Source organism: Hemibagrus wyckioides, linkage group LG09 (assembly GCF_019097595.1).
Source record: "Hemibagrus wyckioides isolate EC202008001 linkage group LG09, SWU_Hwy_1.0, whole genome shotgun sequence".
In the NCBI taxonomy this organism is placed as follows: domain Eukaryota; kingdom Metazoa; phylum Chordata; class Actinopteri; order Siluriformes; family Bagridae; genus Hemibagrus; species Hemibagrus wyckioides.
This window is the reverse complement of record NC_080718.1, coordinates 26094966-26112264: the sequence shown is the minus strand read 5'-3', so window position 1 is coordinate 26112264 and position 17299 is coordinate 26094966. Positions and strand designations below refer to the sequence as shown.

General features: G+C 41.0%; 1 protein-coding gene across 1 annotated transcript; it reads left to right on the top strand.

The window, feature by feature from the left end:
* Positions 1-4451: 4451 nt before the first annotated feature.
* Positions 4452-15641, top strand: zmpste24 (zinc metallopeptidase, STE24 homolog). The gene is made up of 10 exons (XM_058399821.1): positions 4452-4857; positions 6984-7130; positions 7441-7527; positions 9020-9136; positions 9702-9854; positions 11180-11321; positions 12401-12582; positions 12992-13096; positions 13457-13600; positions 14371-15641. The coding sequence occupies exons 1-10, from the start codon at positions 4750-4752 to the stop codon at positions 14596-14598; spliced, it is 1413 nt and encodes a 470-aa protein (XP_058255804.1). The 5' UTR covers positions 4452-4749; the 3' UTR covers positions 14599-15641.
* Positions 15642-17299: the final 1658 nt, after the last annotated feature.

Below are 17299 nucleotides of genomic sequence, written 5' to 3'. Positions count from 1 at the left end.
TTTCACAGACACTCTATGGACCACCTAATGGTGTGCTGAAGTCAAGTTAGAAAGATCGTATTTACGACTTGAACTCACATGAACGCCACCGCAAAGCCGTAATTACTAGTGGAAAACTGAGGATGTTCTTTGAGCTTCCGAGTTTTGGGGCGTGTCAGTAAGAAACCATGACGGAATAAATGAATGCAATGTCTGTAGTTGAAATTGAATGTTTACTCATCTTAAAAGCTGATTTCAGTTATTCTGTGTTTGCTGTATGCAGGAAAGGTACTAAAAAATACTGTCTGTACTTTACTAAAATCGTAGACTTTAATAAAGTCTTCTCTATTCAAAACCTGGTAAAAACTTCACATTATAATTAAGGTAAAGATCAATAGTTCTGACCTCTAGTTCGGGTAAAATGTATGATTATCGATACAGCTGATGATGTTGAAAGAAGGTATTTTGATAGAATTAAATAGACAAGGAGTAAAATGCACATTATACACCTGGCTATTAGACTTTTTTTTTTAACTCTTTAGACCTATTTGGCTGAACATTTTAACATGAAATCCTCCAGCTTCTCAGTCTGGAATGGTATTCCTCAGGGCAGTGTTATCAGCTCTGTTCAATTTAACATGTTAATGCATCAAATACTGACAGGTACAAAGTGCTGACACTGGAGACTCCTTCCATCTGCTTAATAAAAACTTTTAAAAATTTGCCTCTGTGTAACTGTACAAGCTGTAATGTATTAGAAAGATTGTATTATTATTATTACTATTACTATTATTATTTATTACAGTAACATTAACACTCCAGCCTGAACTCCTGTCAGAGCTGCCGACCAATCAGAAGCAAGAATTCCTCTCTTGCTTCTGTGTTTTATTCTTTATAGTGTTTAGGGAAAATGTGTTTAGGGCGAAATAAAGTTTTTAGCATGCAGTCAGTTTAGTTTAAAACGTTTTTATTAAACTACAAATTTGTCTCTGTGCCATATTTCTAAACATATTCTAATGGGTTTCTGTTTCAAAAACTCTTCACATCTTTGATGTTCCTCTTTGTAGACGGCAAAGTAGATGTTAGCTTGTGTCATATATAGTTTGTAGAAACGTATCTGAAACCCTGTGTGTCTTTCTCTCTCTGCCAGTCTCCATCTCTCGCGTCTAACTGAAGCTGAGATCTGTATACATGTTAGTGGCAGGGAGTCTGACGAGCATGTTAATGCCACATTTCCTTCAAGAAGTGGAGTCGAGACCTCCGTCCTTTCTAAAAACGGGTCCCGTTCTCTTGATGGGAATGTCCACTGGTTCACTGCCTGCGGGAACTCGGAGAGAAATGAGCTACAGCCCGGGGCTATGAACTCTTTCCCACGTGCCCTTCTTCTATCATTTGTTTTTTTTTTGGTGCAAAGCCACGTCCCTAATGTCTCTTCTGAAGTGTGAGGAGGGGCAGAGACGAATGTTCACTCGTGTTCACTCGTGTTCACTCGTGTTCACTCGTTCCAGTCCTATCGTCTACCGCCATCATGCAGTCCACACACCAAATCCATCACGTGTTCCGTTCGCCTCCTTCGCCCTTCATCCAACATTTCACAGGCTCCCGTGAGGACAGTCATTTTCTGTACTGATTGACCTTCGCTTATTGTTAGCACTAGCAGCATGAGCAACAGCTAAACAACTGTAATCTGTAGAAATCCTAACAAGCCCTTTTTTTGGATTTCATTGGAATATGCAGTTGTAGAAATGCTTCAGTTGTTCAATCTGAATCTGATCAGAAAATATAGAATTTTTAATAGAAGCAGTAGTAACAGCTCATCACTGGCAAATGATAGGTTAAACGCTCATTACAACCCCTTATAACTGTGCTATTTAACAAAGAAGAATGTATAACGGTTGCTATGGTTACAGTTCCTATATGAGAGTCTAATAAAGGAATGCTTTGTAATAATCAGTTTTCAGAAGTTTTTTCTTCTTTTTTCTAATTTTAAGAAAGACAATAAAAAGAGACGATGGTGAACGACTGAATGTTTATAGCCGCTATAAAGTAAGTGATAACAGGAGGTAGCTAGTTTTGTGGATGTTCCACAAAATTAAGATAAATGTGTTGTTCATTAGAGTGGCATGGTGACTTCATTTGGTTAGCGCTTTTGCCTCAGACCTCCACGGATGAGGGTTTGATTCCCGTCTCCTTCCTGTGTGTGGCTTTCCTCCGGGTTCTTCAGGTTCCTCCATGCATGCTGACTGGCATTTATAAATTGCCTGTAGTGTGTGTGTGTGTGTGATTGGTATTGACCTCCGTCCCTGTTGTCTGAAGAAGGAAATCTGAGAAACACTTCCTGCTCTGTTCGATTTGAGCAAAAGTTCAGCTGTCAGGTTGGGTAAAGAGTCCGTGAGCTCATGTGGTGCCAGATTTTCTTGAACGAAAGCTTGTTTTCTTCTCATTGATGAATGCTACAGTGATGTAAATCTGAACGGCACGTAATTTTGCGTCACCACATAATTTCAGCAGTTACAAACCGACACATTCCCCTTATCACAAAATCTTTTGGAAATAAATGAAGCTCACAGCAGTTTTGATGGCTCAGTTTCAGCAGTTTTGTAATCAGTTAATCACAGAAACAACTGCTTATGACAACTAGCACAAATATTGGCACTCATCAATTTTCCATGACTTGAGAAATCAAACCTGTATGTTGCAGATTCGATTCACAATTCTGATTCTCACACTACTTTACATTTACATTTCTGGCATTTGGCAGATGATAGTTTAATTGTTTCAGGAAGATGTAGGTCTCCATCCGTCGTTTGAAGACAGTCAGTGACTCGGCTGTTCGGACATCTAGGGGAAGTTCATTTCACCACCTCGGTGCCAGAACAGAGAATTCGTCTAGATGTGTACCTACCTCTTACCCTGAGAGATGGTGGGACCAGTCAAGCAGTGCTAGTAGATCTGAGGGAGTGAGGTGCAGTGTGAGGAGTAAGAAGAGCTTTGAGGCAAGATGGTGCTGGTCCATTCTTGGCTTTGTAGTCAAGCATCAGTGTTTTGAATCTGATGCATTCAGCTACCAGAAGCCAGTGGAGGGAATGCAGCAGTGGATTGATGTGGGAGAACTTAGGCAGGTTGAAAACAAGTCACGCGGCTAAATTCTGGATCATTTGCAGAGGACGAATTGCATTCAGAGGAAGACCTGACTGTAGAGAGCTGCAGTAGTCCAGTCTTGAAATAACCAGAGACTGAACAATCACCTGAGCAGCCTGTGTGGATAGAAATGTCCTTCTCATGTTGTACAGAAGAAACCGACATGAGAGTGTGACATTAGCAACATGGAAGGAAAAGGACAGTTGATTGTCCATGTTTACCCCGAGGTTGCGAGCAGTGGCTGAAGGGTAGATCAGGGAATTGTTCAGAGATATCACAAGATCCTGGGCTGGGGATGAATCCCATGAGATGACCAGCAGTTCAGCATAGCAGTGACAAGAGAACCCATGTGAGGATATAACTTTGCCAAGAAAGTGAGTATAGAGAGAGAAAAGGACAGGACCAAGTACTAAACCTTGTGGGACACTAATCTGTAACACACACACACACACACACTCACACACATGATTAAAGCAAATTCACTAACATTTTATTTGTAAGAACCTGGAAAATGGTATAAGATAAATAATCAATAGCATGTGTTTTTAGCATGTTGTCATGTGAAGTCAAATTCCATTAGGTGAAATCTTACTTGGTCAATAATATCTGCTAAAATTTGTGATTCATATTCTCATCTTTTCAGTAAAAAATGCATGGAATCACTGTGCATTGTACTATATATATTTATTTATTGCTAGTTTGTTTATTATTTCATAACGAATGTTGCTAAAAAAAAAAACATTAGACATAAAACGTATTTCTGAACATCTTCTTATTTACTTCAATGTGTGCCAGGGTTTTGTGGAGCATTGTGTAATATGTGTGTAGAAAGTGAGTATAGAGTGAGAAAAGGACAGGACCAAGTACTGAGCCTTGTGGGACACTAATCTGTAACACACACACACACACACACACACACACACACACACACACATTAAATCAAATTAAAGCAAATTCACAAACATTTCATTTGTAAGAACCTGGAAAATGGTATAAATTACAGAAACAATAGCATGGAATCACTGTCTACTGTACTATATTTATTTATTTATTTAAGCATTTATTGCTAGCTTGTTTATTATTTCATCCGGAATGAAGCTTCTGCCTTATGATTGGCTGTTGAATATACAGGTGTTCCTATTAAAGTGGCTAGTGAGTGTATGTATAAATCTGGATTAGAAAAAAACCTATATACATTTATTATTATTATTATTATTATTATTATTATTATTATTATTATTATTATTATTATTATTATTGAAAGCGAAAAGAAGAGAATCGACAGAAGAGTAGGAATTAAAAAACCACATGTACTTGTTTCCGCCCGAACAAACTTTCCGGTTGCTCCCATCATTTCACATGAATGGAAAAGGAAATAGCAACAAAACTATGACTTGACATCGTTCGTGCATTTCAGGAAAAGAACAAAAAAACCCTAAGAAAATCTCATCTAACTACCTTTTCCACACCTGGGTGTGGTGCGAGGGTCAGTGCTGCTGGGTGAAGCGGTGCGGTTAGCTGCTCTGAGCTACACTTAGCGTCTCACTTAGCTAGCATCTGATTCACTGACTAGCCGCGGTAACTGTATACCAGCGTCCATCTGTGTAACTGATACAGAAAACAAACAAAATGTTGAAAGAAATCCTCGACCTGCCTCTGGGGGATAAGATATTTTACGCCGTCCTGGTGTTTTCGTGGACGGTTTATCTATGGGAGGCCTACCTCTCTTACAGACAGGTAAACTTTATTGTTTATTAATCACCTCGGCTCGAACCTCGTGCACGTGCTCCCCTGATCAAATGTTGCTAAAAAAAATAAATAAAATAAAATACATAAGACATAAAACGTATTTCTTATTCACTTTAACGTGTGCCAGGGTTTTGTGGAGCGTGATTTGTGTAGATTATAACAAAGAGATATCATTATTTCCAGATCTATACAGTACTCCCGGTCGGGAGATTCCTAGTGTACAATAGCAAAAGGTTTACTTCATACATTTCAGCCTTTTTAGTTTACATTCGGCGTTCGGCTCAGTTTTTAATTTTTGTATAAGCGCTTTTCACAATGGACATGGTTACGAGAAATCTATACATTTAGCCCTAATGACCAAGCCTGAGGTGACCGGTGAGGGGGGAAAAAACCTCGCTGAGGTGATATTAAGAAACTCAAAAGAGAACCCATCTTCATCTGAGTGACACCAGAGAGCGTGATTATAAACCATTTCCCTTCTAATATACATCGATCAGGCTTTACATTAAGACCACCTGTCTAATATTGTGTTGGCCAAAACAGCCCTGACCCGTCCTGCACTGTGTATTCTGACCCCTTTCTATCAGAACCAGCATTAATTTCTTCAGCAATTTGAGCAACAGTAGCTCATCTGTTGGATCGGATCACACGGGCCAGCGTTCACTCCCCACGTGCATCAATGTCGCCGGTTCACCACTGTTCCTTCCTTGGACCACTTTTGATAGATACTGACCACGGCAGAGCGGGAACACCCCACAAGAGCTGCAGTTTTGGAGATGCTCTGATCCAGTGGTCTAGCCATCACAATTTGGCCCTTCGTCAAACTCGCTCAAATCCTTACGCTTGTCCATTTTTCCTGCTTCTAACACATCAACTTTGAGGACAAAATGTTCACTTGATGCCTAATATATCCCACCCACTAACAGGTGCCATGATGAGGAGGTCATCTTATCCACTTCACCTGGCACTGGTCATAATGTTATGCCTGATTGGTGGATGCTCACAAAGTGCAATTTGTGTAACCAGGAAGTTCTGTTGAACTTACTGCTCAGTTGTTTACTGATGGAGACTTGAGTACAAAACTGTTCGTATAAACTGCAGTCTAAAGCATCTTCATGGATTCTGAGTGGTACCATCCACAGTAATCTCATCTTGTACAACACACAAACACAAAAAGTTCCTGTTAATGCTTACTATATAACAGCTGTAAACTTTGTTGTTCCTTCAAAAGCTCCTGACATTCGTCTCACATAAATAGGATAAATATGAGAAATCTGGATATTGAAATCTGGTCTTTGATTGAAAGTCTCATAAATCACTTCTTATTTCAGAAAAAAACCAGAATACGTTCAGTAGTGTAATATATTCGTTATATAATATAACGTTATATTATATTATATATTATATTATATAATTCGTTACAGCAGGGAAGGTGCTTTGAATACAGTGTGGGACTTGTTCTGTTGACTTGCTTCCCTCACAGAGTTTCAGCTGTTTTAACATTCAAACTCTTTTATTACATAAAAAATATCCTAAGACGTTTCTACTACACTTGGCCTATAACAACCTATTAGCAAAAATGTAGTGTTTTATTTAAATGATATAAGTCCCTCCAGGAGGTGTTTTTTTGTGATTGTTACAATGAAAATGCTTGATTTTGCAGCTCATTACAAAATATTTTGCAGGAATCTACTTGATTTGGTGAATCACGAGCAAATGATTCTTCTCTTGAACTCCTACCAGTGAAGACTTATATGTAATGATTTTCTATGAGAGCTGTACTCGTTTGATCAGTGTAAATGATACAACACATTTTATTTGAAAAACTGCAAGCTTCTCGGAGTTTGCTTGGTTTTGTGTTAATTACTTGCAGAAATCTCGGAGGGACTGTAATGTGTAGATTCCCATATTTGATGAATTAGTGTCCTATCTATGACATCCAGACTCTGGAAATACTGTGACCCTGAAGATGAAAAACTGTTCTCTGTGACCTGAGGATCTTGTAAACGCTTGCTGCTTATAAACGCCACACTGCACTTCAGGTTTGTGTGACCCAGCACTACTCTTTGAAGCGAGTATAACTCACACTTGTGTTTTTTGTTTTTCCGTCTCAGAGGAGGATCTACAGCACCGCCATGCATGTCCCTGCCGAGCTGGGGAAGATCATGGACGCAGAGACGTTTGAGAAGTCACGTCTCTACCAGCTGGACAAGAGCAACTTCGGTTTCTGGTCTGGACTTTACTCTGAGACCGAGGGAACGGTGAGCGGGTGCACAAACACCACGCACCGAGTGTGTAGACTTTAGCTCCAGCGCTAAGATAACTAGGTCATCGAGGTCATCATGTCTGCGTGATGTGTAATGTTCTGTGATCATTTTATACACAGATGCGTTAATACTTATTTGTTATTTGACGTAATATTTTAAATTATTTAAATCATGAAGGCTACATGTAACGCCTGCTGAAGCAATCCTCATCAATGATAAGCCCCACAATAAGCACAGAGCATGTAGAACATGTCCAGTATCAGGAGTAGATTTTGATTGGATGGATTCATTTTTCTTCCTTCAGCTCATCCTGCTGCTCGGAGGCATCCCGTTCCTCTGGAAGATCTCAGGAAGCCTGACTGGTCGCTTCGGCCTCGGCCCAGAATATGAGGTGCGTCTGAGCTCGTAACAGTTCATCTTAAACATGTTCTGTATACAAACTTATGCTTATGTATGCTTTTTATACCTGAAATATTTCTCTGTGTGATTTATAAACTCAGGCTGAACAGAATCCTGGGTTTATGTAGTTAGAGGTTATAAACTCCAGTTAAACAGAATCCTGGGTTTATGTAGTTAGAGGTTATAAACTCCAGTTAAACAGAATCCTGGGTTTATGTAGTTAGAGGTTATAAACTCCAGTTCAACAGAATCCTGGGTTTATGTAGTTAGAGGTTATAAACTCCAGTTAAACAGAATTCTGGGTTTATGTAGTTAGAGGTTATAAACTCCAGTTAAACAGAATCCTGGGTTTATGTAGTTAGAGGTTATAAACTCCAGTTCAACAGAATCCTGGGTTTATGTAGTTAGAGGTTATAAACTCCAGTTCAACAGAATCCTGGGTTTATGTAGTTAGAGGTTATAAACTCCAGTTCAACAGAATCCTGGGTTTATGTAGTTAGAGGTTATAAACTCCAGTTAAACAGAATCCTGGGTTTATGTAGTTAGAGGTTATAAACTCCAGTTAAACAGAATCCTGGGTTTATGTAGTTAGAGGTTATAAACTCCAGTTAAACAGAATCCTGGGTTTATGTAGTTAGAGGTTATAAACTCCAGTTAAACAGAATCCTGGGTTTATGTAGTTGGAGGTTTCACACTGCTCCTCCTTTCCCCTGGGGTTAACACTGAATCCTGGCTCTTCAGAATCTGCCCTTGTTCCACACTCTACATTCCTAACTCCTGCTGCAACCTTCTGCTTATTTACATATTCACCATCAACACTCCTGATTGGAGAAATCCAGCGAGCTTTAAATAACGACTCGTCTCACACTTTCACTTTAATCAGTGAGGAAAAAAGTTCAGGTCTGTGTTTCTGCACTCGAGCAGGTTCTGTTATCTTTCACAGCTTCCTCATCTTTTTTTTGCTCTCTCTAAGTTTCTCGTCTAGTCGACCAGACATTCGTTCCTCGATATCTTCGACTTCCTCTAATGCTTCAGCGTGACGTATTTCCCCCTCGCTCCGGAGCGCACTTCTGTGATGTCGGGCGTTTTGCCTCTTGACTCTATCTACCGAGGCGTTTTTGTTAAGCATCTCTACCTCCTGGTTTTCACCTGATATGAGGCACAGAGGCGCTGCTCAGTTTCTGATTGGGTTTCTGTTGCTAAGCGACTAGCTGTACCATTCTAACAGCGCATGGTTTCACCCTGAACACGTTCAGCACCGCCATGTGGAGTTAACACTGCTGACTCTGAGTCAGTACCTGGGGGAAAAGACCTGCTTCATAACCCTCCTCCTACATTACACCTCTGAAACCTTCCTTTACCGGGGGGGTAGAATGCAGGGTTTAGAACAACCTTAACCCAGGGTTAAGTGTGGTGTGAAAAGTATTCCCATCCTCAGATCCTGAGTAACCTGCCTTTTTGTTTACGCACATGGAATGCTGCAGATCTCCCAGTCTTTGGTGTTCCTGATGCTGGCGACGCTGTTCAGCGCCATCACGGGGCTGCCCTGGAGTCTGTACAGCACGTTCGTCATCGAGGAGAAGCACGGCTTTAACCAGCAGGTGAGGAAGAACACCCACAGCATGTTAAAGTTTATTCGGTTATTAGGATTGCGGTACAGGGTGGACCCGAACACTTTACCTGCAGTTAATGTAATGATTATTAAGAAAATAAAAGTGGAAGTATGGAGCAATACACAACTCAGTTTGATGTTATAGGAAGATAATCAAAGTGGAGATATCTCTACCACCAGGACGTTGATTATTTTCTTATTAAAGAAGTGTTTTTTTTCCTTATATACCACAGAAATTTGCCAAAAATTATAATTTCTTTATTAATTAGACAGCAAGACGTCATGCATTTTATTCCTTTAATGTTTATTATATTTAATATTATTATATTTAATGTTAATAAATAGAATAAATATATTCATATGTAATGTTGTTATATTTCATTCTTAAGTTATAGGTTTGTATATACGATCGAGGTCATATATAAAATGCAATTTTTATGATCGTTTTTTATTTTATTTTGCTTTTTAATGAATAACAGCAGATTCCTCACAGTCTATGTCATCTTATGACCTCAGCTGTATAAACTATAAACGTAATATTCCTTTCTCCTCAGACGTTAGGCTTCTTCCTGAAAGATGCCCTGAAGAAGTTTGTGGTGACGCAGTGCATCCTGCTGCCCGTCACCTCTCTGCTCCTCTACATCATCAAGATCGGCGGAGATTATTTCTTCATCTACGCCTGGCTCTTCACACTCATCGTCTCTCTGGTTAGTGACCGGCGCGATCATCACCTCATCCTGTTAAACTGTATGAACATAGTTATTGGTGCTAATTGGGATTATTCCATGAGATTTGCATTTCTATTTTACGTTGGGGTTTTTTTCCCCACTGAGCTGAGCAGAAGATTATTAAAGCTGTTTTCACACTCGGGGTATTTTTACTTCCAGTAAGTGTCTCCAGCGTAGGAGGAACGTGTCGCTTTGAAAAAGCTCTGCTGCCAAACTTCTATGGGTCACAGCAGAGCTTCCAAAGCTTGTCCGAAAAGCGGCAAGTGACGTTTTTTTACCTCCTGTAGAGATTGCAAAACGGGAACATGTTAGGAAAAACAAACAGATATCCGCTGATAAACGAGACACGTCAAGTTGAAATGATGGCCGGGGTTTCAACATAGCAGCAATGCGTCCTTTATTTGTTCTCAATGTGACGTTTTCACTTTCACAAGAAGCTCGAGTTCTTGTGATTTTATTTATTTTTTGCCTTGAACACTAAAACAAAAGCAAATATCCTCCTCATTACAACAGTTGCACCAGTCCTTATTTCCTCTGCACTGAATCTAACCTAGAGAGCAAGCTAGGCTAGTTAGATCGATTTACCTAAAGCTGCAAGTCTGCAATTGCTGTACTATAATGTCATCAGTCAAAGACATTCCTGCTACTGGTTTCCATAGTAATAACATTTATTGGTGAGTGAAGCATTGAGAATTTCAATTGGCGACAAAACAGTTTTATTGCCCCTAAAATGGAACGTCCTGGAGGGAGATTTGGAGAAGCAGTGTGTGATCTACAGTCTTCACCCTCATTGGGAGTCACTGCACAGAGTCGCTCCAAGTTCAGCTTTCCTCATCTCTCTCACGTTGCCTTCTCCTGGCACGGCCATATCTTATCGCTGTGGCACGTGTCACTGGAAGTGGACAGCTCTCATTGAAAATGAACAATCTGTGGTCACTTTGTCACTGCGAGCAGCTGTGTGTGACCGTAGCATAAGAGCATTGCTCAATGTTTAGACAGTGGCTTCCCTCGAATCTGAATTCTGAGCTGCTCCCATTTAGTTTCTTTTGATGGAGTACATTGCTGAATTTTTATTTTAATATTACAGCATTGGAATATTGGTCAGCTGAACATGTCCTAAATGTCTCCATATTCACATTAATAATGAGAATTTCTCCCCACATTTCACTATTCATCCCAAAAAAGTGCTTTTTGAAAAGGTTCGGCGTGACAGCCGAGCTTTATAAAAGCTCCCCTTGTCGTGTTTTGGCAGTTAACACAGCCTTAAACTACACATCTTCTCTTTCTCCCTCAACAATGTCCAGGTACTGGTGACCATCTACGCCGACTACATCGCCCCGCTGTTTGATAAGTTCACCCCGCTGCCTGAAGGGGAGCTGAAGACGGATATCGAAAGCATGGCCAAGTCCATCGACTTCCCGCTCACCAAGATCTACGTCGTAGAAGGTACTCGAACCCGTCAGTACAGCTGCATTACACTGTGGATCCACACAGTCTACTACTGTTGAGTTGTTACTCCTCTATGGTGAGGTTTACAAAAGCAGTACTGGGGGATGTGGTATCTTATGCATCGGATCACCGTTGCTTTCATACTGCACAGCTATCTGGGTAGCATTCAGTCACTGCTGTGTTCACACTCCATGATGGATCGGCGACAGGAGGTTTCACACTGCATGATTTCACAATCGGACGAATCGCAGACAACTCTGTCTGGTCCGCAAACTACAAATGGTCTGTGCTCTGATTTGCAGTGACAGGGAAAAGATTTGACTAAACTTTCCTCCATTTCTTTGGTCCAAATAGACCGAGGAGGAGCCTTTCTCAGAACCGAAGCCGTGCTCGCTGATATTGTGGTCTATAACTCCTCCCCGAAACTGCCCGCTGCCCCTGTATCCTGCTCTCACGTTGGCTGTACGTCATCGCCGATGTATTTTGAGTCGCCGACAGGTCCAGATATTTAGCATGCCAGATATTTCACAGGCCTCAGCGACGCGTCTGCGATTCTGTCAGATCACGTCTTTGATAATTCACACTGCATGACTGTCACTGGCAAGAATGAGCACTGATTTTCTGGCATTTGTTGGTGATTTCACAAAACCTGTCAGCGACTGAAAATCAGGGCTAAAATCGTGCAGTGTGAGCTAGGCATTAGTGGTTAAGGTGTTGGACTACCCATCAGAAGGTTTTAAGTTTGAACCCCAGGTCCACCAAGCTGCCACTGCTGGGCCCCTGACCAAGGCCCTTAACCCTCAATTTGCTCAGTTGTATAAAATAAGATCAAATGTAAGTCACTCTGGATAAGGACGTCTGCCAAATGCCAAAACGAAACAATGACGTATTACTGATTTAATATGGCACTGTCGTGACGTTCTGGTCTGTTTTGCCTGTGAGTGACACTTTTAAAATTAAATCATCTTAAAGAAAACATGATCCAGCATTTCCTTTTGGCAACTTATTGCTTTTCTTCTCTTTTCAAACTGGATAACTTACCTTGTCCTGCATTATCTTCCACCATCACTCCCCAGGCTCTAAAAGATCCTCACACAGCAACGCGTACTTCTACGGTTTCTTCAAGAACAAGCGCATTGTGCTGTTCGACACGCTGCTGGAAGATTACTCGCCTCTGAACAAGAAGAACGACGGAGAGCCTGCAACTGAGCCTGACAAGAGCGAGGAGACGGGAGACGAAACCAAGCTACAGACTAAGGTTTGTGACCATAATAAAAAACTAACTTGTTTATACTGAAGCATTCTTGAATCTGATTGGCCAGGAGGGCTTTGGAGGGTTATGACTGGTTAATTAGACTACTTAGTTTTTATAGCAACTTTTTGTTGATTAAGTAATTTGGCAAATACTTATTCCACACAGCCTCGTCTCCTCAGTGAATGAGTTTTAAAAAAAATCTAGCTTCAATATACAAAACAATCACACATGACATACAGAAATAGAACTACTCCTGACAGGGGGCTAATACTTTTTCACAGTAAATAATCCAGTGTAATTCTATAGTCGTCCTCTGCCATGTGTATTTTTCTATGGTGAGTAAATTAGTAAGGTCTTATTTCTATAGTAACATGAAATTCAACTAGTTTATTAACTTATTTATTTTTTCTAGCACAAGAAACAAGGCTGCAGTAATCCGGAGGTTCTGGCGGTTCTTGGTCATGAATTGGGACACTGGAAACTGGGCCACACTGTGAAACACATCATCATTAGCCAGGTGAGTTAGCCGTTACGTACAGAGCTGCTCTGAGATTTTAATCCAGGGTTAAACTGAGCTTGTTACTATTTCAGTCCACACTGTGGTTGGAAGCTGACAATAATTGATTCTACATTTATAGCTCAGACTCAGACACTGGTCTTCAGTGAACACCGATTTAGTCTAATGTTTCATGCTGGTGATATCGTTTTCTGTTTCCCTTTTCTGCTTGAAATGGCTACATGAGGATTTTCTTTCAACATTTTAAACCTTCCCGACACAGACTGAGACTTGGACTCGTAATATATGAACAGAATATTTGGTTATTTCCTAAATAAACCATATTATATCTGGGTTTAAATTCTCTGTTTTCCTCCACAGCTGAATTCGTTCCTCTGCTTTTTCCTGTTCGCTGCTCTGATTGGTCGGAAAGAGCTCTTCGTGGCCTTTGGTTTCGATGACAACCAGCCGACTCTCATCGGGCTGCTGATCATCTTCCAGTTCATCTTCTCCCCCTACAATGAGGTATGGTGACTTATGCTGTTCTGTCTACTGTGTGTGTGTGTGTGTGTGTGTGTGTGTGTGTGTGTGTGTGTGTGTGTGACAGATTTTGCAATTGGGCCACAGCTCGTTTGCAAACTTGTTGTGTCTGGTAGAACTTGTTCATATTTTATTAGTAGTAGTAGTTATTTCTGTTTTCACCTTTACATCAGGATCAGTAACATTTTATATTGGTCTCAAGCCCTTTCTCACAGTGGTGAGACCGGCCATGCTGTATGGTTTAGAGGCGGTGTCACTGAGTAAGAGACAGGAGTCAGAGCTGGAGGTAGCAGAGCTGAAGATGTTGAGGTTCTCTTTGGGAGTGAGACGGTTGGACAGGATTAGGAACAAGTACATCAGAGGGACGGCTCATGTTGGACGTTTGGGGGACAGAGTTAGGGAGGACAGATTAAGATGGTTTGGACATGTCCAGAGGAGGGAGAGTGAGTATATTGGTAGGAGAATGTTGGACATGGAGCTGCCAGGCAGGAGGCAAAGAGGAAGGCCAAAGAGGAGGTATATGGAAGGACTAAATGAGGATATGAAGCTAGTGGGTGCAAGTGTTGAGGATGCAGAAGATAGGGATAGGTGGAGAGAGATGATTCGCTGTGGCCACCCCTGAAGGGAAAAGCTGAAAGAAGATTATACTTAGCATAGACAGAGATAGATGACCTTTGCAGGGTTTTGGATAGGTAAGGTCTTTCAGACAGTATTATCGGACATCATTTTCATTTTTTTTTTTTTCCCTTCTCCAGCTCCTGACGTTCTGCCTGACTGTGCTGAGTCGCAGATTCGAGTTCCAGGCTGACGCTTTCGCACGAGCCATGGGTCGATCGACTGAGCTCTGCTCGGCCCTCATCAAGCTAAACAAAGACAACCTGGGCTTTCCCGTGGCTGATTGGCTTTTCTCGATGTGGCACTATTCCCACCCTCCTCTGCTGGAGCGCCTCCGGGCCATGAAGGACACAAAGAAACAAGACTGACGGTTCCACCAGGGGGCGCCATATTCACCACCCGCCCCTCACAGGAAGGGCCTCCGGTGGCCACTTCTGGCTGTCTAAAGAAAGCAAAAAGTGTCTCTCGTAATATTCGTCTCTTATTTTCCTATTTCGCAAATTTTTTTCATTAATTGGCTTTAATTGGACTTACAGTTTAATGTAATTTACATTCAAACCTTAAGTGTTTTCCCATATCCTTGATATTGTTCAGGAGAAGAGAGACAGCATGAGGTAAAGGTTTGACCTCGTCAGTGATGAGGAGCACCTTATAAAAATGCCTGGCCTGGTTCTAGTTCAGTTATTTCATGTTTGGTTAATTTGCTTTTGTTTAGATCTAAAAGATTTGGACCATACAACTGTAAATACAGTGTTAATTTCTTTTCTTTTTAATGATAGTAATAATAAATTTAAGAAATATTGGGAGTAGTTAGAAATTTGTTGAAATTTTTACAGTTCAGTTTCTTTTTATTTTGAGTGCCTATAGTGTATGGGTGTGTGTGCAGGAGTGTGTGTGTGTGTGTGTGTGTTTAAAAAGAAACAAAAAAGTGATCCAATCCCATTTTTGCCCCATGTCTTCATTATATGAAATCCAAAGCATTGACAGGGACAGGCCTTGCTGCTTGTCATCAGCCACCCTTAGTTTCTAAAAGTATTTCAGTGTCTCTTCACAGACACTGCCTTGGGAAAAGGCTTCATTACGGTGGATTCGTGTTTTTTCGCATGCTGGAATTGAGAATCCACTCATTCCCCTCATAGAGTAGAGAAGAAAAACAGAAAGATGGATTAGATGAGCAGGATGAAGCCATAATTAAGGATTAAACACAGCATTAAGAACACGAGGATTTAGTGAGAGACTGTTGGATGTGTTTTGGCATCTCAGGAGTTCTAAACATTAATATATATATACGTTCAAGCGATATTCAGATTTGCTCCAAAGTGCATCTTTAAAAATGGCCCCCTTTTCCCACGTGTTTGACGTGATGTTTGTGAATTGTAACGTCTCGTGAATAAAACCCCTTCACGGCAAATCTTGCCCCGGTGTCTTTCTGCTGTTATTAGTTCTACTGAAATGACTCCGTCTTCTATACATTTTCTCTGTGGTTCAAAGAGCCAAAGTGTCTAAATACTCGCTGGCCACTTTATTAGGAACAACCAGGTTTACTTTGTCAGCCTTAGCTTGTTGTTCGCTTTGATTCCACAGGATGATATGATTATATCACACACTTAATCCTGTGATTTCTCAACTGAACATCCATGCTGTAATCTTCATGCTCTTACACATCCCTAACGATTCACTATTGGATTTAGATTTGGTGATTAGGAAGGCCACAAAGGTCCACTGTGCAGCCTGTGACATTCCAACAATACGTGGGCCAAGAAAAAAATCTCCACACCTCCGCAGCCTGATGTTTCGACACAAAGAAGGTTTGGTCCATGGATTCATGCTGTTGATTTCAAATTATTACTGTACCTAAAGACCAGGTGACATTCTTCCAATCTTTAACTGTTCAGGTTCAGTGTCCTGTGCCCACTGTAGCCTCAGGTTCCTGTTCTTTCAAGCTATTTTTTCCTAAATCAAAAGTCTTACACACTTCTGTTTTTTATTAAAAATATACAGATCAAGTGCAGAATAAAGCTGCATTTTTGAACTAAAAAGGACAACATTGCTCCACAGTACTCAAAACTGACTGTGAACATGACTCCATATTTATTTATTTCTGTGGTCAAATGAGCCGCACTATAACTGAACACCTGTGCTGGGTATGGTCACATTTGCAAACACCTCATCACAACATATACACCGATCAGCCATAACATTATGAGCACTGACAGAACACTGACTATACACTATGGGAAGAAGGTAAGCCAGCAGAGGCAGTGTCATGCTTTGGGCAATGTTCTGCTGGGAATCCTTGGGTCCTGCCGTCCATGTGGATGTTACTTTGACACGTACCACCTACTTGAGCATTGCTGCAGATCTACATCCTTTCATGGAAACAGTATTCCCTGATGGCTGTGGTCTCTTTCAGCAGGATAATGCACCATGCCACAAAGCAGAAATGGTTCAGGAATGATTTGATGACCACAACAACCAGTTTGAGGTGTTGACTCTGCCTCCAAATTCCCCAGATCTTAATTCAACCCAGCATCTGTGGGATGTGGTGGACAAACAAGTCCGATCCATGGAGGCTCCACCTCACAACTTACAGGACTTAAAGGATCTGCTGCGGAGTCCATGCCTCGACAGGTCAGGGCTGTTTTGGCAGAAAAGGGGGACTGACACGATATCGGGCAGGTGGTTATAATGTTATGGCTGATTGGTGTAAATGAGCCATATGATTTGTGGGGTTGTCTGTCTTTTTGCTGTCAAATGTTGTTACACTTTCAGTGTAATTTAATTAAACCATGTCCACTTTTCAACATCTGAGCTGTGACAGGATTGGTTAAATGCTGATGGCATTTTATTATTTAGAAGGTAGCTTAATGTGTTATAGAAACAATTTCAACCAAAAGCAGCATAGTGGTTCAGTGGGTAGCATTGCTACCTCATAGCTCCAGAGTTCCTGCGTTGGTCCTGATCCTTATCCCAGATTACTGTCTATCTAGAATTTCACACATTTTCTGTGCATGTGTAGCTTTCCTCTGGGTTCCTCTGAGGTGCGTTAAACTTGATTAATCTGAAGCA